Source organism: Macrotis lagotis, chromosome 6 (assembly GCF_037893015.1).
Source record: "Macrotis lagotis isolate mMagLag1 chromosome 6, bilby.v1.9.chrom.fasta, whole genome shotgun sequence".
In the NCBI taxonomy this organism is placed as follows: domain Eukaryota; kingdom Metazoa; phylum Chordata; class Mammalia; order Peramelemorphia; family Peramelidae; genus Macrotis; species Macrotis lagotis.
The window spans coordinates 28168179-28191811 of record NC_133663.1 but is presented as its reverse complement, the minus strand read 5'-3'; the positions used below and the strand labels follow the sequence as shown (position 1 = coordinate 28191811).

Here is a 23633-nt window from a genome sequence, read left to right as displayed (position 1 = left end):
CGGCGGCGGCGGCGGCGGCCCTCCCGGCCCAGCGGCCCCGAGCCCGGCCCCGCGTCCGGCCCCGCGTCCGGCCCGGCCCCGCGCAGCGTCCGGCCCGAGCCCGGCCCCGCGTCCGGCCCCGAGCCCGGCCCCGCGTCCGGCCCCGCGCCATGCGCCCCGGCTGAGCGGCCCCGCGCCCCTTTGTCCGGCTCCCGCCCTCCTCCGGGCGCCCCGAGGGCCGGCCCCGGCCCGGGCCCGCCAGCCCCCCGCGGGACGCGCTCCCGCCAAGTTTGCCGCCGCCCGGCGCGGGGCCCCGGGGCGCCCCCCGGCCCGATGCCGCCGCCGCCGCCGCCGCCGCCCGCCGCCCCCCGCCGCCGCTGAGGCGCCCGGGGCGCAGGGGAGCCCCGCGCCCGCCCGGCCGGGACCATGGGCAACGGGATGTGCTCGCGGAGGCAGAAGCGCGTGGCGCAGACGCTGCTGCTGCTGGGCGCCGGCCTGGCCCTGCTCTACGGGGCCCTGCTGCACCGCGAGCTGCAGAGCCAGCTGCGCCGGGCCCAGGCCGTGGCGCTCAAGTACCAGCAGCACCAGGAGGCCCTGTCGGCGCAGCTCCAAGGTACCGGGCCGGCCGGCCCGCCCTGGCCGCCCTGGCCGCCGCTCCGCCCGGGCTTCGCGCGCTCCCTCCGCCGCCCGCCTCTGCCTCCTCCCGCACCCTCTCTCCTCCTCTCTCTCTCTCTCTCTCTCTCTCTCTCTCTCATACTTTTCTCTCAGTCTCTCCCTCCCTTTCTGTCTGTTTCACTGTCTCTCTCTCTTTCCGCCTCTTTCTCTCCTCCCTCACCCACTTCCTCTACTTCTCTCTCTCTCTCTCTCCTATACTTTTCTCTCAGGCTCTCCCTCCCTTTCTGTCTGTCTCTGTCTCTCTCTCTCTCTTTCTCTTTCTCTTTCCCTCCTCCGTCTGCCTCTTTCTCTCCTCTCTCACCCACTCCTTCTACTCCTCTCTCTCTCTCTCTCTCTCTCTCTCTCCCCCCCCATACTTTTCTCAGTCTCTCCCTCCCTTTCTGTCTGTCTCTGTCTCTCTCTCTCTCTTTCTCTTTCCCTCCTCCGTCTGCCTCTTTCTCTCCTCTCTCACCCACTCCTTCTACTCCTCTCTCTCTCTCTCTCTCTCTCTCTCTCCCCCCCCATACTTTTCTCAGTCTCTCCCTCCCTTTCTGTCTGTCTCTGTCTCTCTCTCTCTCTGTCTCTCCCCCTCTCTCCCCCTCTCCTATACTTTTCTCAGTCTCTCCCTCCCTTTCTGTCTGTTTCACACTGCCTGTCTCTCTCTCCCTCTTTCTGTCTGTCTCTGTCTCTCTCTCTCTGTCTCTCCCCCTCTCCTATACTTTTCTCAGTCTCTCCCTCCCTTTCTGTCTGTTTCACTGTCTGTCTGTCTGTCTGTCTCTCTCTCTCCTATACTTTTCTCTCAGTCTCTCCCTCCCTTTCTGTCTGTCTCGCTGTCTCCACGCTCACACACAGGGACACACAATCCCCGACCAAAACTTGGATTTCTGCCTGGGATTTAGACAGCCGTGTTAGCGTGACTTGAGACAGAGAGCCGGGACTGTGGATGCTGAGTCCCTCCCGGCCCCCTTTACCATCGGGCCACCCGACCCGGCTACTCAGTTCCTCGAGTCTCCTGGGAGAAGGTTAGAGGCCGAGGGTTAGAATGGCATTCCGGATCTGCTGCTGGAAAAGCTCCTTCCTTAAGGATCAAGTTAGTCCGAGCCCCTTCTTTTCCAGCGATGTAAGTAGGCAGGAAGCGGATCTGGTTTTTTGTTTCTGGATTATCAGGAGAGAAATCTAAAGCTGGAAGGGATTTGAGAGATTATCTGACCCAGAGTCCTCATTTTTGAAACAGGGAAACTGAGGTCTGGAAACATGAAGTCATGTGACCTGTATACATAGGAAAGTGACCCAGCCAGTATTCGAACCCCCAGGTTGCTTACCTTAAAATTCCTAAAGGTTTCCATCCCACCACCTTTTGCTCTCCTAACTGAATTCCAAACCTTAGCAATTCACCAAACATTTGTTGTCCTGGCATCTTGGAGTAATGGATTGGACTCACATAGTTTCTTAGGTTTCTTTCAATTCCTAATGTGTGATCCTCTGAAATGCCCACTCTCCTTAATGTGCTGGGTATGCAGAGACCAAAGACAAAACAGACTATGCCTGCCCTCTCAGAGCTTACTTTTGAGATAACTAAATACATTACATATACAAATTAAAAAAAAACCCAAAGTAATCAGAGGGAGAAGTAACTTTAGGTGAAATCAAGTATGGTCCCTGTTGTAGGATGACCTTGAGCCTTGAAAGGAGACGTTAGGATGTAGTGGGAAAGGAAGAGGTTAGATGCCCTTCCCATTTCTTTTCTTTTCTTTCTTTCTTTCTTTCTTTCTTTCTTTCTTTCTTCCTTCCTTCCTTCCTTCCTTCCTTCCTTCCTTCCTTCCTTCCCTCCTTTCTTCCTTCCTTCCTTTCACAAGGCAGTGGGTTAAGTGACTTGCCTAAGGTCACACAGCCAGCTAATTATTAAGTGGTCTCAGGTCAGATTTGAACTCAGGTCCTCCTGACTCTAGGGTCTATATGCTCTATCCACTGCACAACCAGGCTGCCTCCATGCTTTTTTCAAGTTGTGTCTTTTTGCTTGGATCCATTGGATCTGTGTGGTTGAGGAATCCAGAGGAGAACAAAGGGGTCATTGCCACAGGACCTGCTAATACTGATGTAGCTAGGAATTGAACATTTCAAAATGCAGCCCTGATCCCTTGCTCTAAGCAAATGGCAAATCCACTGTGAGTTGCACCTCCTGGTTTGGCTTTCCCTTCAGCTTGTCAGGGCAGATGGATTGGAGAGGTTTGGAATGTTTGCAGTGCATATTCCATATGACGCTTAATGACTTGTTTGCCTTCACTGGTTACCTTTGGTGTGTCCCATATGGCTTCTTTTCAAAAATGGGTCTTCTGGACCCAGAGTTTAATTGATCACTTTCCCAGCCACACCACAGACTCACTCCTGCTTCTCTCCATCAATATATCTAATGGAAGTGTCAAAATCATATAAATAATGCATGGGCTCTAAATAAACACTATGTATGGTAAATGGTCCTAGTGGGAAAGAGTCATTTAACCTTTGGAGACTTTGAAGTCTTTTAAACCATGGTTACTTTATAGCTGTTTCCTACCTGGTGTCACTTTTAAACAAATGTGTGGGAGATTTGTAAGGAACCTTTTGACAGACCCTTTCCTGCAAGATAACGTTCAAATTGCCTTCATAAACTCTGCCTGGATCTCCCACTGTATGGAGATGTTTACATGTTGTCTGCTCCATTTCAGTGTCTCTTCCCCGAGAGGCGAGGCTGGAATTATTTTTCTTTTCTTTTCATCCCATCCCTTTGGACAGAGCTTTGTAACGAGTTTACCGTCTGACTGTATCCGCCGGCCAGTATACATTGAGTAGAGTAGAATATCAGCTCCCTGGGGCGGGAGAGTTTTGTTTAATGTCCTCATCTCCCCTGCCTGGGATTTCACGCCAAAGAGTTTCTTAATAAATTCTGGCTTGAATCTTGTTGAGGATTGTTAGAGAGACACATTAAAGCAATGCCTTCAGGTCACTTTAGCTCTTCTGGATGCCTTTTCTAATTAAAAAAAATATTAAGACAGAAGAGAAAATTAAACTCACCCATTTGCCTACATGTTTTGCTTTGGCCAAATTAGAAGAAAGCAAGGTATTTTTAGCAAATAGAAACCTCATAGCTATAGGCTCCATCCATCTGTGAGCTGGCCTAGGGCTCAGGAGAGATCTGCTTTTTGCATTCTGGCTTTTAACTTTTCTTTTTTCTTTTTTAACTGGGTGAATTGACCCATGAGTTATTACTGTTGGTATGAGGGGTGGGGATTTATTAGTCACCGGTTTCTTTCCGGCTTGCTTCCTTGGATCAGGTTGCACCAAACTTATCTTAGAAGTCCAACTGGTGCTTTAGAAATAGGTTTTCATAAAAGTGGAGAGAAGAGGAAGGAAAGGGGAGGGCTGTAGGTGCTCTCGGATTCCTTGGCTAGACTCCTGGAGAGAACAGAGTCTGAGTCCTCTTTCAGCCGGCCCCCCTCTCCCTCCAGCCCCACTGAAACATTCTGAACCCAGGCGAGGACACTCATAAGCCCTCTTCTGTGGATTTCTTCCTCAACCCTCTGGATCTGATTTGGCTTGGAAAGCAAAACCAGCCAACCAAGAGGGACCCCAGTTCCTCCCTCTGCCCAGCTAGCTAAATCTCCTTAACAGCTGCTGCCAGAATTTGATGACTGAGCTCTTAATTAATGAATTGGTTCTTTCTTCCTGTTTGTCCTATTGGATATTTGAAAATAGATTGGGGTTTTTTTCTCATCCTTGCTTCATTTGGGAGCTGAGGCAGGGGAGCGTAGCAGGAGGCAGACTAGCCATAGGATACCTTTGTAGGACAGAAGGTGGGAATATGAAAAGGGGGAAATACAGCTTGTAAAAGTTTTGAGGGAGGTAGACTTAAAGAGCAGTCTTTCATCAAATCTGTTATTTCCTCCTGAATTGGGATGTTGTAATAGTGACAAGAGGGCAACAGAAGTAGCATTGCAAAATTAGGCCAAAGCTTTTGGGCGGCCCCTGTGTAGCTAGCTCACTGGTAGCTTGAACTCTGGAACAGTGCTTCTTGTTGTATTTTTAATTCATTCATTTATTTTGCTTTGTGAACTACCTGGGTTTTCGGTAGATTGGGACTTTATTTTTAACTGTCTCTGGAAAAATGCCGTTTTTACTAAGAGGGGCCAATAGGGATCCACCAGGGAAGGCCCTTGGTTCATCAAAACATATGCTCTTAGGGTTATATGTAGTTTTAGATTTAATCTTTCTTTTGTGGATTGACGAGATGAAGTTAAAGAAGATAATTGTAAAACCTTTCCTTTTAAAAAATACAGGAAAACTCAGTCTGTAGTGCTGGGGTCTGGTTTTTGTTTTTTATTTTATTTTCAGTCGGTGGGAATATAGTCAATCCCTTACATTCAGCCCACACTTTTGCAACATGATTCAACTGGAAACCTCCTGTTATAGTGGGAGGGACACCTGGATTTTGAAGCACATGACCTGGGTTAGAAATTTGGCTCTTCTTCCTACTACTGTATAATTTTGGACAGGCCATTTTATGTCTGAATGTCAGTTTCCTCATCTGTAAAGGAGGTGATTGTACTAGGTAATCCCTATACTCCCAGCTGCAAGGCTGTGATTTTGTGTCTGAGTCTTAGGGACATTAAGGACCCCATCAGTATTTTACTGTGAAGTGGTAAAAGTCAGAGGTTTGTTACATGGGAAGCAAAGTATCATTGGGAGATTGGGTAAGAGACTTGGGGGAAAGGATGGATTCCCTCTCACTAGTCTAGAGAAGCCTGTAATGTGATAAGTTCTATTGTACCCTTTTGAAGCAGCACTTAATATATTATATATATATATATATTATATTATTATTTTTTTTTTTTTTACATCATAGCTATTAGTTGTAGAAACAGAAGGCATAATTAGACAGAGCTTGTCTTGGATGTAGGAGGACCTGGATTCAGTTCCTGCCTTTGACTCACACTAGCTGTGAAACCCAGAAGGAGTTATTTAAATTTAGCCATCAAAGACTATGTTACAGAGAAGGTGCTAGCCTGCACGGGTCAAGGACATCCCTTGTCTTGGAATTAACGGTGTCATTGAACTAACTCACAAGTGTTCTTGTCCTCATCCTTAGTTATTTGGTTTGAAATATTCTTTCTTCAATCCCCAGCTCCTCTCCATTCCTAGCTAGCTTGTAAGCCCTTTGAAAGCAGGGCTTTCATTAAGTTTTGTATTTCTCTGTGCACTGTAATAAGAAACATTTCAGGTTGTATAGATATAGTAAAATATTCCCCTTCATTGCTCATCTCTTTCTTCTCTTCTACTTTAGTTTTGCTTACAGGCAGTAGAATTTGGAGTCCTCAAGTGTTTCTGTTATCAGTTCCCCAATTATTCAGTTTTCTAAGAAAGCAGTTTTCTGTTTTTGTTTTGTTTTTTACTCATCTTGGATTGCCAGAATGCAATACTGTATATCAGCCATATGAAAAGGAGATGGTAGAACCACAAAAACTAAAAGCATCTCTCTGTGAGAGCATGTCCTACAAATTAGGAGGCCTTTGTGGTAGTCTAAGCTTGAGATTCAGGATAAAGGGGAGTTTATTGAAAATGGGGGGCTAGGACATTGTCTGGAGGATCCAAAAGAACAGGGGGGCTGAAGAGATTGGGGACTGGATGGGATATCCAGTTGTACCAGGGGAGATGTGGTAGGGGAAGGGTTCTGCTTTAGTGGCTTCTGGTAAGCATTTCACCTCTCTTATTCTCCGTCCACCTTTCAGCTGTAACACTGAGAACAGTATTCAAATCAATTACTACCTTTCCTGGCAAAATCCTCTCAGACAATTGTCTTGTTAGTCCAATCACTCTTCCGACTTTCCTCTCCAATACACCCTTCCCTAGCTCCCACTTCCCTATCAAAACATAAGCTGCTCCTCTCAGCAGTTCAGAGAGCTAGGACAACCATATTAGACCAGCCATGGACAATGTTATCCCCATCCAGAGGAAGAAAAACTAAACAACACACACATATACACACACACACACACACACACACACCCCCTTCAGAATCTGATGAACACTTTATAAAATTATCTCTTATGTATCTCTTTCCCTTAATCCTAATTTCTCATGCCAAAAATGACTAATCTGTAAACATGTTTATTGAAAATATTTATGTACAATATTAGCTTGATTGTTCACCATTGAGGGGAGGGGGGTGGGAAGGGAGGGTGGAACTTAAAAATATACATATGCATATGGATGAATGTAAAAAAAATAAAATGGATGATTTTGGGGGGGAAAAAGTAATTTGCTTGAGGGCAGGGCTTATCTGGTTTGCTAGTGTTTGCCTAGTTTAGGACAGATCTTAGCATATAGGAAGGAAAGGTTAAAGCATCAGGACTGTCTTCTTGGAGCCCCATCCTAAAATGACAGTCATGAGAAAGAACAGGGCTCCAGACTCTTGATCTTAAGAGTCTTTGAGGTCAGAGTTTATCCCAGTCACAAGCATCACTGGGAGGCTAAAGGTTAAGACCTGTGATGAACTCAAGTTCCCTTCAAAACAGGCCTTCTGCTGACCCAGGTACCTAGAGATGGAAGTTCACTGTAAATGTGAAGCACTCTTTGGAACTAGACCATTGTTTCTCTGGTTTTCAGAGGCTAGGCTTGTGATTCTGAAATCCTGGCAGTGGTGGTCCTCAGTAACTCTAAAAGCTTCTACCTCCTTTCTTTTTCCTTTTCCATCCCATTCTATGTACTCTAGGGTTGGACAAGTAACATAGAGTAAATAGAAAGTAACCTTAAAAGGGAAGGATCTATTAGTCTTTGTTTTTTAATTTTCAGGATTTATTGGTCTTAAAGTGTAAGGGTATCATAAAGGATCCTCCAAACCTACCACTTAGCATGCTAATGACCTAACCTGTAATGGCTATCTCCTATAGAATTCTAATGAGGTTCTTTTCCCAAGTCCAGGTCATTCATCTTGTTAGTCAAAGTCCTTCATGATCTGGTACCATCCTCTTTCTAACATTTTTTTCTCTTCATATTCTGATCTAAAAGAAATCTAGTTTAATACTAACTTCATTGTAACTACCCCCCCCCCCCCATTTGTTTCCTTGTCCTTGGTCAAGGTATAGCTCCTACTTGTTTTACCCAAAGACTGAGCTCTTTAAGGATAGGGATCATAATACAATCAGTCTAGATCAGTACTGGCTCTTTAAGAGTATTCACTAAATATTCATTGTGTTGAATCTATTCCTTGATATTTATCTCTTGGCTCTGTTTTCTTTTCCCTGTATTTGTACTCCTTTCACCATTGACCATTGCAGCTTATCTATCACTTCCCCTGGTGCCCTTCTTGTTTAAGTTTCTCTGAAGAGTCTCCACCCAGTACACCCGCCTTCTACCTCTTGGCCATTTACTATTTCATTTATACCAGTGAACTCTGTTGTGTCTTTTGCCCCTCTAATGGAGGATCGGCACACTTTCTTTCAAAATCCTTCCTCTCCTTTGGATCCTAGTTATAGAGCTACAAGGGATCTTAGAGGCTTCTGGTGTAATCTCTGATTTTATTTTTTAAATAATTTTATTTATTTTTCCAACTGAATGTAAATATAGTTTTCAACTATCCATTTTTGTAAGGTTGTGAATTCCATAATTTTTCTTTCTTCTTTCCTTCACTCATCTAGACAGAGAATAATCTAATATAGATTATACATGTACATGTATGTAAAGTATATTTCCATATAAATCATATTGTAAAAGAAGAGTCAGAAAAAAGAAGAAAAACATAAGAGGAAAATAAATTAAAACATAAAGCAAATTGAAAAAAACTGAAAATAGTATACTTTGGTTTTCATACAGACTCCATAGTTCCTTCTCTGGATGTAGACGGTATTCTCTATCATAAATCCTTTAGAATTGACTCTGATTATTGTACCGAGAAGAGCAAGTCCAACATATTTTATCTACACACAGTGTTGCTGTTAATATGTACAATGTTCTTTTGGTTCTACCACTTCACTCAGCATCAGCTCATGCAAATCTTTCTAGGCTTTTCTGAAATCCGACTGCTCAAGATTTCTTACAGAACAATAGTACTCCATCACATTCATATACCATAATTTGCTCAGCCATTCCCCAGTTTCCAGTTCTTTACTACTAGAAAAAGAGATGCTGTAAATAGTTTTGTACCTGTGGACATTTTACACTTTCTTATGATCTCTTTGGGATAGGGACCTAGTAGTGCTATTAATGAATCAAATGATATGTACAGTTTTATTACCCTTTTGGCATAATTCCAAATTGTTCTCCAGAAACATTGAATTATTATACAATTCTACCAACAATACATCAGTGCCCCAATTTTTCTACATCCATCCCCTCCAGGATTGATCATTTTCCTTTTTAGTTCCATTGACCAATCTGATGTGTGACGTGGTACCTTAGAGTTGTTTTAATTTGCATTTCTCTGATCAATAATGATTTAGAGCATTTTTTGATATGGCTATAGATAGCTTTAATTTCTTCATCTGAGAGCTACCTGTTCATATCCTTTCACCATTTATCAATTGGGTAGCAATCTCTTAATTTTCAGATGAGGAAATGATGTACAGAGATTACATAGGGATTTGAACCAGAAAATCTGACACTAGACAGTGATTTTTTTCTTTCTTTCATTCATTCTTTTTCTGTTTGTAACTGGATAATTTCCTTTTCCTATCTGATTGTATACAAGTCATTGTGGGTAATAGTCTTGTAGTAGAGTGATTATATATTAGGGTCCCCAAAGCACTAAATCATTTCATATTTTTTCCTGCTATTTAGAGATCCTGTGATAGTTATGAAAAATAATAGCTCATTTTTAATAGCCCTTTAAAATTTTCAAAATGTTTCACCACCCATTTGATCCTTACCTCAATCCTCTGAGGTAAAGGTACTATGATTATTCCTGGTTTACAAATGAAATTGAAACCCAGAGGGTAAAGTGATTTTGTCTAGTGTGAAGCAGCCAGTGTGTGTCCAAGGAAGAATTAAAAGCCACATCTTAACTGACCACTAATCCAATGCGTTATCCACTCTACCAGATTCTTAAGAACTCAATATTAAGAGGCCAGACACGTCAGTTGAAGAAATTTATCTATTTATATATCTATATCTATCTATTCAATAGATAGAAAGCTAGCTACACATATATTTATATATATAATACACACAAAGTTATATATGATTTGACCTTGAAATATATTACAAATAAAATTATACTTTAAAATATATAATATATAAAACTGTATTGTATGTATTTACACAAAATTTTACTTTGACATAAAAATTTTCATCCACTGTCTTTATCTTCTTTGTCTTAAGGATAAAAACAAATTCATTTGGTCATTTGACTCAGCTTCATCCCCTAAGTATTAACTTAGGTTCACATAAGTTTGGTGGCTTTTTTCCTTTTCTAGTCTATATTTTTGCAGTCTTCATCAGAAAGTAGAGATATGTTTTCTTCTGATTCCTTTTTTTGAAGACAGTGAGGTTAAGTGACTTGTCCAAAGTCACACAGCTAGGTAATTATTAAGTGTCTGAGGTTAGATTTGAACTCAGGTCCTCCTGACTCTTTGGCCGGTGCTCTATTCACTCTTCCACCTGGCTGCCCCTTCTGATTTCTTCAAAATTGGTACCTGAACCATTCTATTTGGAGCATTTTTGAAGCATCTCACACACATAGACACGGATAGACACAGACACAGACAGACAGAGACACAGACACACACAGACAACACACACACACACACACACACACACACACACACACACACACACACACACACACTTGAATTTTAGTGGACCTGAGACTAAGTCTTCTGCTTCTCCTGCTCCCTGCTCCTCTTGGCAGATGGATCACTCCCTTCCCCAGCTTGTCTCCTTTCTGCTGCCTCATTAGTCTCAGCACTATCTCCAATAAAATTCCACACCCTCCATAAAAACAACTCCACTAGGCTCTTCTCCTTGGGGGCAGAGACGTAGGAGGTGGTGGTGCTAAGATTCTCTTGCTCTGGCTCATAATATGGAACATGGTCTCAATATTACTCAGAACTGAATAGACAGGTCCATTCTATGAGCACTAATAGTTAATCACTGCTTTAAACTGAGTAGATTAAATTATCCACCCTTAAAAAGGAGAATGGTGAATTGACCCTTACATTTTTCTTTTGAAGATCAAGGGGGGGGAGTTTTAGCCATGTAGTGGTAATTTTTTTTTCACATGGGTTGAGATGAAATTATTTTTTGTAAATTTTTTGACATCACTCTCACTTTTCCAGTGATTCCTTTGATAATATATAACAAACATAGCAATAAATTCATGTATGCACATATATTCTTACATACATTCACACATACATACATACTTACATACATCCACACCACTAGCCTCCCACCTCTCTTTGGAGAAATGGGAGACATGTTTCATCACCATGAGTCTGGTGAAGTCAAGATTGGTCACTGAATGACAGATCAATGTACTGATGATATCTTTATATCTAGTTTTCTTATCATTTTTATTCTACTGGTCTTGCTCATTTGTCTTTGTCACTTTCCAAACCAGTTTCTCTTAATTCTTTATGAGTTTCTTCCCAAGTAAACTACTTTTAAAGTGATGTGGGAAGAAACTCAAGAAGGAGCTTATGTCCACCAGGATGGCCTAATGGGTATCAGGGATTTATGACAGGTCATGTCCTGCTTTAGGGATAGGAATATGAAAATAGCTGATATCTGAATCATTTTTTAAAGTTTGCAAAGTGCTCTACAGACATTATCTCATGGTATTCTCACATAACCCTGAGAGGTAGGTGTCATTATTATTTCCATTTTAACAGGAAGAAGTTAAGACTGAAGGGTCTTTCAGCCAGTAAATGTCTGAGGTTGTATTTGAACTGGGATCTTCCCAAAAATGATCTCCACCTAACTACTTAGTTGCCTAAACTACAGAATTTCTGCTGCAGGTGCTTAAATTCAGAAGTCTTTTTTTTTTTTTTTAGGTTTTTGCAAGGCAAATGGGGTTAAGTGGCTTGCCTAAGGTCACACAGCTAGGTAATTATTAAGTGTCTGAGACCGGATTTGAGCCCAGGTACTCCTGACTCCAGCCGCCCCCAGGTGCTTAAATTCTAATAGCTATTTATGAAACTATGAATAAAATGATCCTCTTTTTAGTTATTTCTGAAATGATATTTTCTCAACAAAAGGATGAAACTAAGAGACTTAATATTTAAAATAACAACAGAAAACAAAGCCAAAAAACCCAAATCTCTGAGTTGGTGAGGCATTGTACCAACCTGTATTTCTGCAGACTGCAAATGGGACACGCTGCTTATCTTTTCCACATCACTTATTGCTGGTATATTGTAACTGGTTATCTCAGTAATAGAAGTCCCTGATATCTAAGCTTTTGCATTTTCTTCGAGCTCCTGCCAAGTCTCCAGAGAGCAGGGAGGGCCTGTTTTATGTGTTCTCTTCAATAATGAGCACATCAGTCCTTGGGAAATATTAGTCAATGATGTTACGATAATGACTTGGAATTCATGACCCTTTACTTTAGCCTACGGTCTTCTGGGATCTCCTGCCACTGTTTAGCCTTAGCTTCCATAATGCTTTCTCTGTAGCATTGGTTCTTAAACAGGGGTCTGAGAACGTGGAGATTTCTTTTTAAATATTTGCCAATTGTACTTCAATATAGTAGATTCCCTTTGTAATCCTATGTGGTTTAGTTTATGTATTTACAAACTCTTCTAAGAATGTGTCCATAGGTTTCATTAATCTGGCAAAAGTAGCCAAGACACTTAATTGATGAAGTATGCCTGCTTTTTAGGAGCTTTGACCTCCAATCAGGGAAGGCTTTGGTTACAACAATGCATCATAGTATAATGAATAAAATCTGAGTTTGGGATCAGAAAGACCTAGGTATCAGTTCTCACCTCAGATACTTATTGGCTGTATGACTCTGAACTAGTCATTTAATCCCTCTTTGCCTCAGTGGTCCTGTACAAGTCATCTCTCAGTGTCTAGGTAACCCCTAACTATAATTTGTGAGATATGGGGGAGAGGGGAACTGGTCTCAAGGTCTCAGCATCCTTTCCTACTCTAAATCTAGGACCATTTAATTGACTGCTTTGGCTTTTTGGCCCATGTGATTCTGAATTCTCAAAGTCTCTGCTCATGAATGGAAACATCTTTAGGGTCTACAGACTATGAAAAGTTTTCCACAGGTTTCTCCCAGACATGAGTGTATGCCACCTGAGATTACAGCCTCATCTAACTTTGAAAAGTTTATCACTAGAAGCACGGCTTCAAGGGGATGACATATTTCAGCTGCAGTCTTTCTTGGCCATCCATCCTCTAAGGTGCTGTGGGGTTTTGATCCATGCATTGGAGGTGTAACAGCTCATGTGAATAGCAGAGCCTTAAAGGAGGCAGAGGCAATATTTGTCTTTTTGAGTCTAGTCTTGTGATCCCTTTGGTGTGAGGAAAACTGTTGAGGTAGGTAGGTGTCTTCCCAGATGCAGATTCACAACTTGTGTATAATTTATAGTTAGGGGTTACCTAAACACTGAGAGATGACTTGTACAGGACCACAAATCTAGTCTGGATGACAGAGAGGACTTGAATCCAGATCTGTCCACCTTCATACCTTCTCTCTCCTGTGTGATGGAGTGAAAAAATACATGATAATTTCTCAACAATTATGATATTTTGTTGCAGCTGCTGTTCTAAGCTAGGCTTGTGATTTCATTCAGGTAAGGAAATCTCTCTCTTCCAATGGAGATTGGCACCTAGTTGGCATTGAAGTATTTCAGATTGTTGCCTGAGGGCACGAGAAGTTTACAGGGATTATCCAAGAGCAGACATGCAAGGCCAGGCTGGAATCCAAGTCTTCTTAACTCTGCCTCTCAGTGGAAAGTCAGCTATCTGAGATGGAGTTTTTATTAAAGAGGATAGACATTATAATAATCGGTGGTCATTTGTTTTCAGTTGTGTCTGACTCTTCATGACCTCATTTGGTGTTTTCTTGGCAGAGGTTTGCCTTTTCCTTCTCTAGTTCATTTTACAGATGAGGAAACTGAGGCAAGTGGGGTACAATGTCAAGGGTTGCATAGCTGATAAAAGTATCTAAGGTCAGATTTGAACTCAGGATGATGTCTTCCTGATTTCAAGCCCAAAGCTCTATGTACTGTCACCGAACTGCAATCACTAACAAGTTTGTATATAATCTAAATTTAAATATAAAATGTTCTTTAAATACTTCATGTTGGAATGATTAGTTTAGTTGGGAATGTCCATGTCAGGGCAGCTATGGTCTTCTGAGAGAAGCATTGGGCATGTGTCCAACCCACCTCTAGGGCAGGAAATAGAGTCACTGCTTTTGGCTCCTTCTTTTTGGAATAACATTGCCAACATGGCAAAATTAATGAAAAAGATTGATAAAGAGTATACCACTTAGCCAAAATTAATGTCTAATTATAGTTTGGGACAAATCAGAAACTTTTACTTAACCTTTATACATGAGGATGTGGGTATTCAATTTGACAAAAATTTGATCACTATCAATGTGGTTTTTGGTTTAAATCGAAACACTTCTTCCCACCCCGGTGCTAAAAACCAACTTAAAACAGTTAAGTTCTAAGTCTAGTGGAGGCTGTAGTTTTAATTTTAATAACTGAATAGCAATTGATCATGGATGGCAAAATTCCTCACTGCTATTCTCCTTAGTCTGATCCAGATGAGTCTGATCCAGTCATTTAATCATTAGGAGCTTTGTGAAGCAGTGATATATGGAAAGAAAAGAGAGAGTTCTGAATCTAGACCCCTCTGATGGTAAACATGGCAACTGGGGCCCCTTTGGTATTTCTGGCTACCCTATTTGAATAGGGCAAATAAGGAGTCTGTGCAAGTCTATCTGACTTTGACAGGGCTTCCTCAGTTATTAAAAGGTTGAAAGCTATTGGGTAAGGGACAGGGGTGGTAACCTAATGATTGATGACTTGCATCTACCTCCATATGGAAAGTTTTATCATTCAGTCAGTGTATAAAAGCAGAATAGAATTTTTGAAATATGAGCATCCTCTGCCCCCTGGAGAATATTGAAAGATATAGATAGATGGAGAGGGAGGGAGGGAGGGAGGGAGGGAGAGAGAGAGAGAGAGAGAGAGAGAGAGAGAGAGAGAGAGAGAGAGAGAGAGAGAGAAACTAAAATGTGGAGCATGAAAAGAGTTTAGATTTATAGAGTTGAAAGGAACCTTAAGGACTATCTAGTTTAGCATTCTACCTTTTTTATTTTTAAAGAGATGAAGAAACATGAGACCCAGAGAACTAAAGGGATTTGCTCAGCCTCACGTAGCTAGTCATTGTTCAAAGTGAGATTTTTAAACTCAGCTCTTCTTGGTTTCAAATCTAAAAATCCCTCCACTAGGTCTTGTTGCTTCAAATTCAGGGGTCATTCTGAATGTCATTAGAGCACCACTGATGGAAATATTTTGACCATCCTTTACAAAATTGATGTTTCTGACAAGCTGGGGACCCCTGATATGATTTCCCATTGCTATTCATTCTGATTTCTGACCTACCTTTCAGCGAGGAGAATTTTGCCTTATCATTTAGTAAACACTCCAGAGGCAAAGTGTGTTCTGACTTTGTTTGGGCAGGTGATTCATGGAGTTGGAAAATGAATGTTGGGACACGAGTTATTTGAGGTCATGGACTGCATTGTTTTTCCTCTTTATATCCTCAGTGGTCAGTGCAGTGTCCTGTATTTGAGTGGCATAGTGGGTTGATGATGGTGTTTGTCCTTCATTCTCAAAGAAGACCATGACAAAAGGGAATTGATGCAATGAATTAGATTTGAGTGAGGTTGGGGGCCTGGGCTAAGTTACCAGCCTCACTTTCTCCTCCAGAGCCATCTGGGTCCAATGACCAGATATGGATCAGGACGATTGGAGATGATATTGGATGTGAGGTAGGCAGGGTGAAGCAACTTGCCCAAGATCACACAGCTAGTATGTGTCAGAGCAGATTTGAACTCGAGTCCTCCTGACTTCAGGACCAGTGGACTTGGAGTGAGGAAGACCCGAGTTTGAATCCTCTTTCAGATCCTTACTTAGATTCCTGACTCTGGGCAGCCTTTCTATATCTGTAAAATGGGGATTAATAATAGTATCTATAACCCCAAGTTGCAAATATCCATTGAGATAAACTGTGAAAAGTGCTTTGCATAATTTGTATGTGCTAATTGTCATCATTGTAATCATCATCATCATTATTATTGAATAATAAAACAGCTAAAACTGACCTTTCAGGTTATTATCCCCTAGCATGGTTTAGTTAAATGGAGAGTCAGCACCATCACCCTTTTCATTTTATAGCCTGTATTTTCTTGGCCTTAACATAAAGAGAGGGATCTGGGCTTAGATTCACTGGTCTCTCTCGGAGACTTGCTAGTAAGGAAAAATTTACTCCTAATCTCAGGGAATTCATTGATGTAGATTGTCCAAATGTTGCGATGACCCAGTGGCTAGCTTTCCAGTATGGAGCCACTCCAAGTTTAGCTGGGCTTACCCAAGGATTAGAGAAGGCTGCCTAGGTTGCCTTAAAGCTTTTCCATCTTGGAACTGGGAAACCATGGACTAAATGACTAAAATCAACTGACCAATCTGTGTACTCCACTGGCCCCATGGAGGATTCTCTTGGAGGAAAAAATAACCAAACTTTTAAAGTTATTGTACCTTATCAATTGCTTAGGTGTAAAAGATGCTATTGCTACTTCTATAGATGATCCCTACTCATTAAAGCTGCCTAGGAAGACATCTGCAGAATAACAATTTTTAACCGTTTGACTTATTTTCTTTTCCCAAAGTAATGAAATCTGAAAGCCTGCTCTACTTTATTGAAGTCTTCTATATTTTGGAGTTCCCCTTAATTCAGACTTTCCTTCCTCCTCACTTAGTTTTAATGAGTGAAGTTTTCTGAGAAGTTGGTCAGATTCTATTAACTGAATAAATTCCCCTGTGGAAGAAGTTACTTAATCTGGAGTCCATGGTTAGATTTCAGAGGAATCTGTGAACTTTTAAAAAATACATATTTTGAAAACTATTTCCTTGGCATTCCTATGTATTTTATTTTATGCATTTCAAAACCATTGTTTAGGCAAGGGGTCCATAGACTGCCTCAGACTTCCAGATGGGCCCATGACACACACACAAAAAGGTTACGGATTAAGAACTCGTGCCCCATGGGTTAGCTGGGATGATTCAGATTCTGAAGCTTTCTTACTCTCAGTGCAATGAGGGATGACTTCATAAGCTCCAGGAGGATTCTGTGTCAACAAAAGTCCTTTAGGGCTACCAAAGATATTAATTTATTAATGCAATGAATAATTATACTATTAATTACAATTATTAATACTCTTTTTAATAGAAACTTTTTCTTTAGAGACCTGACATTTGCATTCCTTTGAAATTATATTGTTGGATTTGGTTTCAAAACTTTCCTTTTTTCAAAAATTGTATGACCAAGACAGTTGGGGAGGAGTTAGGGGAGTCCCTAAGATATGGGGTTGAGCTTCTCTGAGATGAGAATGGCAGGAGGCATACAGTGATGGTCAGGGTTGTCTGGTGAACAGACCTCAGGGTAGAATATCTCTTGTGGGAGGAGAGATTTGATGCACAGTGGAACTTCCTCCTGATTCCTGGCTGACTTGCCAACCATAATGCCATGCTCATTTTCTTTCTGAAATGGACCATGGCAAAATAAAGTGTATTTCTCTGTTTCCCCAGAGAAGAATTGATAAAATAAAGACTAGTTCAAGACTACTGAAAGGCAGGCAAGTTCATTTGAAGTGATTTTCCTAATACTATATGAATTTAAATATGTATTCCTTGAGGGCAGAGATGGTTAACTTCTTTTGGAATATTCTCTGTACTGAACTTAGAAGATTACCAGGTGCTTTCTCATGAATTACTTCCCTTTTTTCCCCTGAAACCAAGAACTTTTTTGTTTTATTTTTCCAAATCAGTAAGAAATACACACACACACACACACACACACACACACACACACACACACACTCACACTCACATTTCCTAAATGTGAAGAATTTTAGAACTGAAAGGGACTTTAAAGATCATCCAGTCTAACCCACTTCTTTTCCAAATGGGAAATACTGAGATTAAGATGGGTGAAGTAACATTTCCCAAGTTTCAAGTCAAGTTGACGGCAGAGTTGGGACAGAATCCCATAGTTCTCATTGTTTCCAAGATGCTTTCTACTGTCTCCTCTTCTGCTTGGGGAGGGAAGCTCCATTGGATTCAATTATTTTCTCCATAGGATGGGAGTTATGATACAGTGCAATGATTTCATCTTACATCAGCTTTGGGATTTGGAGTCAGAGTCATTGATTTGGCTTTTGCTGCTTATTTCCCTTATGACCTTTCCAAGACACCTTCCCTTCTTAAAGGAAGGAGATGGAATCAATCCTGTAAATATCCCTCCCTTTATCATAGGGTAAATGACTGTGTCCATCACAAAATTTAGATCAGTGTCTTCAAGGAAGACCCTTGATTTTAATTGAAGTGAACGTTTCAAGCTGAATGCCATCCCATAGAATCTTTATGATTCACATTTTTAAAATTACATCTGTGTGGGTGGAGTTTTCTATTAAAGGGCTCCAGGAACCTTGGGATACTGCTTTGAGCCTTGGAAACGAGATTTATATAATGAATGTTTTTGTGTCACAGCTTTTTTGTATAAAATTATAAAGGTTTTGACATTTCTTTAAAAAGGCCTTAATGCATCTCTTTAAACTCCTAAAAGAGGAGATGAAATAGTATAAATTAAGGCCTGACATTAATTATAAGGTCTGGTAAAGGAGGTGGGAAGGGAGAAAAATGGGAAAATAAAATGCCAGTACTTATTAACAGTCACATGCAGGCTTGGATTCCTTCCCTTTGTTTGCATAATTAGATTTTTTTCATGAAAAGTAAAGTGACTTTATCTTCCCAGGAAGGTAAGTAAAGGTAAAGATAACTACTCACTGGCATGAGATACCTTCTCAAATGTGATGCTAGGAAGGCTAATTGAAAATTTATTTTACCATGAAGGTAAATAAAAGCAATGGTAACCACTCACTGGCAAGAAGTACATTCTCAAATATGATCATGGAAAGGCTAATTGAAAATTCTTAGGAACCAGAAGGTTCTTGGGTTTTTGTAAGAACTTGAGTTTTGAAGTCCATTTTTAGAATGAACAGCTTTTTTGTTTCTGTGGTTCCAGCCTTCCCATCACAGCCTGTTTGTCTTAAATCTGGCTCTCTCTTTAGGGAGGTAGGAAGGAAAGTATAATACTGGCTTTATTCATTTTAATTTAAAATATTATCATTAACTATATTATATCATAATCTTTTAATTTATAATTATAATTAATTAAAATGATATTTAATATTAACACACATTGTTGATTATGTTATATCATAATTTATAATTATTTGAATTAAATAATAGTATTAACATATTAAATTAAAATTTTTATTTTTATTTTTATTTTTTTATTTGCAAGGCAAATGGGGTTAAGTGGCTTGCCCAAGGCCACACAGCTAGGTAATTATTAAGTGTCTGAGACCGGATTTGAACTCAGGTACTCCTGACTCCAGGGCCTGTGCTTTATCCATTGTGCCACCTAGCCACCCCTAAATTAAAATTAATCAAACTAAAATATGTAAAATATATTAACACATTTAGATTCTAGATGCAATCCTTGACAAGTTTTTGTTGGGCAATGAGGCTAGAAGAGTTAAAAGGTTGAACACCCCAGTTGGGCTATTTTCATTAACCTACTGATGGGTCTGCCTGCCTCATGTCTTTCCCTATTCCAGTCCATCCTCCATTCAGTCTCCAAAGTGATTTTTCTAAACTGTAGATCTGTTATGGTACTCCTAACCCTCTTTATAAGCAGGGCTCCTTATTGGCTCCAGGATTAAATGACAAAATATTTGACATTCAAAGCTCTCTTTTGCTAAGTTGTCCTTACCTTTCCAGGCTTTCTTCTCCTCCTCCTCCTCCCCCTCCCCTCCTCCTCCTCCTCTTCCTCTTCTTCTTCTTCTTCTCTCTCTCTCTCTCTCTCTCTCAGTGACACTGGCTTCCTGCCTGTTCCATGAATAAGACCCTACCTTTCTCACTCTAAGCATTTTCTCTGACTGTCCCCCATGTCAGGAATGCTCTTCCTCTTCATCTCTCTCTCTTGATTTCCCTAGCTTATCTTAGGTCTCAACTAAAAAAACTGTCTTCTATTGGGAATATTTCCCAAACCCTCGTGATTTTAGTGCCTTTCCCCTTTTTTAAAATTTCCAATTTCCAATTTAAATTTCCAATGAACTTCCAATTATTTATCTCCTATAAAGATTTGTTGACTACCCCCCATTAGATTGGGAGCTCCTTGAGGGCAGGGACTGTCTTTTGGCTCATTTGCTATCCCCCAGTACTCAGCATGGTCCCTGAGATCTAACAGTCACTTAAAAATGTTTTACTATTCTATTTAAGTTGCTCATCCTTGTGGCAAACTCATACTGCTCATCTAGTGGCCGGTCATCTAGTGACAAGCTCCCTCTTCTCATTTATAGCTTCCAGACTGGTCCTTGGAGGATTGATACCCATATCATGCTATCTGTATTTAATATCAAATTGTAAAGTTTAATGGGAATCCTGTTAGTGACTGCTAATTATGGTAGTATTTTAAGATTTACAGAGGAGACACCTAGGTGGTATAGAGGATAGATCACTGGCCCTGGAGCCAGGAGGACCTGGGATCAAATTTGGCCTCAGAAACTTGATACATAGCTGTGTGATCTTGTGCAAGTCTCTTAACCCCACTGCCCCACAGAAATCAAAAAGAAAAACAATTGCAGAACACTTGCCCACAGTGGGCTTCCCAGAGCACCCTGTGAGTTAGGTCCTTTGGATATTATTGTGTCTCTATTTTAAAGATGAGAAAACTGAGTTACTGGATTTGCTTCTCAGTGATCATACAGCCTGTAAAATATCAGAGGTAGGGTTTGACCTAGGTTTTCTGACTCCCCATCCAGAGCCCTTTTGACTAGGTTACACAGTAAGAATATATTCATAGATTCTACTTGCTTTGAGACATCCACATCACCTCTATGACAAGGGCTGGGATAGGACTACCTTGGTGGGCTTGGGGTCTAGTATCCTCATAAATTGGAATGAATAAACATTGCTTCCTTTTGGGTTCTGGCAAAATAAAGAAAACCATTTCCTTAAATTAAAAATCTACAGTCACAACAAGTGGTGTTTAGATGGGTTTCTTTATGCATTTAATAAATGGTGAACTGGGGGCAGATTGTGGGTTTTGAGACCTTCATTTCCACATTATGAACTGGTCAGGAATAGTTTTCAATATGCAAGTATTTGGGTTCTTGTAGAAATATTCTTGGTGAGGGGAAAGGTAGGGTCAGGTGAGGAAATTGGTGAATAGGCCCACTGTACCCATGCTAAGTCATTCAGGGCCCTCATCCAAAGGAAGCTCAGGCCACCTCCTTCTGAGGGGGGAGGGGGAGAGGGAGAGAGTCAGAGACAAATCGAGAGAGACAGAGAAAGGGTCTCATGTTTCAAACATCACTTTTAAAGCTGAGCTGATTGTTATCGTTTGGAGCCTTTTTGCCTCTGTCTTTAATTCATGAGTTATAAAAAAGCAAACAAATTTCAATAAAGCTAAACACTTAGAAAAATATTTGCACATATTTGAACCTGGAAACAATACAGCTGTTTGCTAATTGCCAAGATAGGCGCTGGGTTGAGCTTTCTCCTTACTGCCCTAAGCAGTACCATTAGGTAGGTGTCAGTTTGTTTTAATTTTCATCTTAATCATCAACAAAGAAGAGGACGTCCATTTCATATGAAGTAGTACACTTCCATTATACATAATTTGATTAAAGAAGTGTGTATCGGATTTAATGTGGTCAAAAAATTGCTGTCTGTGTCACCTCAGTTCTTTTTTTTCATCTCCCTGTCTCTTTTTGTCTTTCTGTCTCTGTCTCTGTCCTCTCTCTGTCTTTCAGTCATCTCTCTCTCTCTCTCTCTCTCTCTCTCTCTCTCTCTCCCCTCCCTCCCCCTCCCCCCCCTCCCCCTCCCTCTCCCTCTCCATCTCTCCTTCTCCTGGGAAAGATATTTTCTGCCAGAGACTCTCCTATCATGCAATCATTCCCTCAATTTTCAGGTCCTGAGGTCCTTCTCAGTAGAGGCTTGACCATATCTACTTTCTCTTTTGTTTGGGTACTATGTCTGTTTTAGGGATTGAAATGCCATCTTAAGCCAAATGAACAGAGAGTAAGAGCCAGAACATTCAGGAATGATTGGTTCTGTATTGTCCAAGTTCTCCAACTTAGAAGGCTTCTCATTGGGCACCAAGACTTTTTTTAAAATTTTTCCATATTGGAATTTCAATCCTTCTAAAATGTGTGACATCCCCTTGTCTCTTATATGTACAAAATGAAATTTAATTCTCATTTTCCCCTTTTTTTCCCACTTAGTTTGAGTCATTATCAATTTGAAAACCTGTGTTTTTTACACATTTCAGAACCAGAGAACATACTCAGAGATAAAAATGAACCAATCCTTGCTCTCAAGGAGCTTCCGTTTTATTTTGAACTTTCAAATATTAGATTGAAGTAGGTTACCTTGGCCCCAGTCGATTATTCTGCTGACTTTTTTATGGCTTTTCCTTTCTTCTTCATACTGTCCTCTCCCTTTCTTGGTTCTGGGAGTAGGCCTGCTCAGAATGGCTCCTTCATATTAGCTCCTTCTATTGTAGAAAGAGCATGGTGTGTTACATAAAGACTGGCCTTCTCTGGGAAAGATATTAGAATATATTTTATATTGGTTTGTAAAACCATAATAGATTACCCATAAGGACTGAACATACGATTTTTCCAATAGAGAAAACTCCCAAAGAAAGAAAACTCTCTACCAAAGCTGGGTAGAGCAAAGAGGGTCCTAAAGAGAGATAAGTGAGATTTCCCCAGAGTCACAGAGCTGATGGATCTGCAATAGAATCTGAATGGAGGCCACCAGAGACTCTCCTATCATACAATCATTCCCTTGATTTTCAGGTCCTGAGGTCCTTCTCAGTAGAGGCTTGACCATATCTACTTTCTAATATAAACAAAGCAAAAATCAACAGGCTCTGAGGGAAGGCCTCTGTGATTTCTCCATTAATAAGGTAGTTTGTCTTGGCAACTTCCTTCTTAGTTGTGTTTGCAGGTTGCCCAGCCCTTAAGAGGGGAGTTGTCTCTAAATTGCCTTTTTCTTTCCTTTTTTACCTCTGGTCCATATTTCCATTTTGGAATGGAATGAAATAAGCATTTATGAAATGCCTACTGTGTTCCAGATGCTTCACTGAGACTTTTATAAATAACTCATTTCCTCCCCATCCAACTCTGCAAGGTAGGGGCTCATATTATCATCAGTGACTTGCTCAGGGTTACAAAGCTGAGAAGTGTGTATGGTTAGATTGGAACTCGGGTCTTCCTGATTCTAGGCTCAACATGGTCTTTCTTGTTTGACAACATTGTAAGCTATCTGTCCCAGCGTCCCTCAAGTGAAGGGGGAGACTGAAGGCAGCATATGTTGGGCAGGTGGAACCACCATCTGTGGGTGACAGTTGGTCAACATTTGTTGTGGGTGATAATAAAGAAGGTGGGGCCCCTTCTCTGCAATCATTTCTTTTCTCAGTGGTTTCTGTGAAAAGGTGGATTAGAAACCAGTCTGGTGGTTTTAGTGAAACCAGTATTTCCCTGGTTTGGGAGTGTCAAGGTCCTGGGCTGCCACCACCCATGTCTAAGGGGAAGGGTGGTGGTCCAGGGAACATTGGTGATGGTGGTGGTAGTTCTGTTTGCTTGGCACTGCTGCCTTCAATCTCCCCCATTCAAGGGGCCCTATCACTTCAGTCAGACTGGCTCACCA

General features: G+C 41.1%; 1 protein-coding gene across 2 annotated transcripts in view; it reads left to right on the top strand.

Annotated features, from left to right (window-relative positions):
* Positions 1-377: 377 nt before the first annotated feature.
* GOLIM4 (golgi integral membrane protein 4) overlaps positions 378-23633 on the top strand; it is a 101303-nt gene continuing 78047 nt past the window's right edge. For both annotated transcript variants that reach the window (XM_074190860.1, XM_074190859.1), the window contains exon 1: positions 378-592. In XM_074190860.1, coding sequence (XP_074046961.1) covers positions 406-592 — 187 coding nt within the window. In that variant the 5' untranslated portion in view covers positions 378-405. The remainder of the gene's footprint in view (positions 593-23633) is intronic.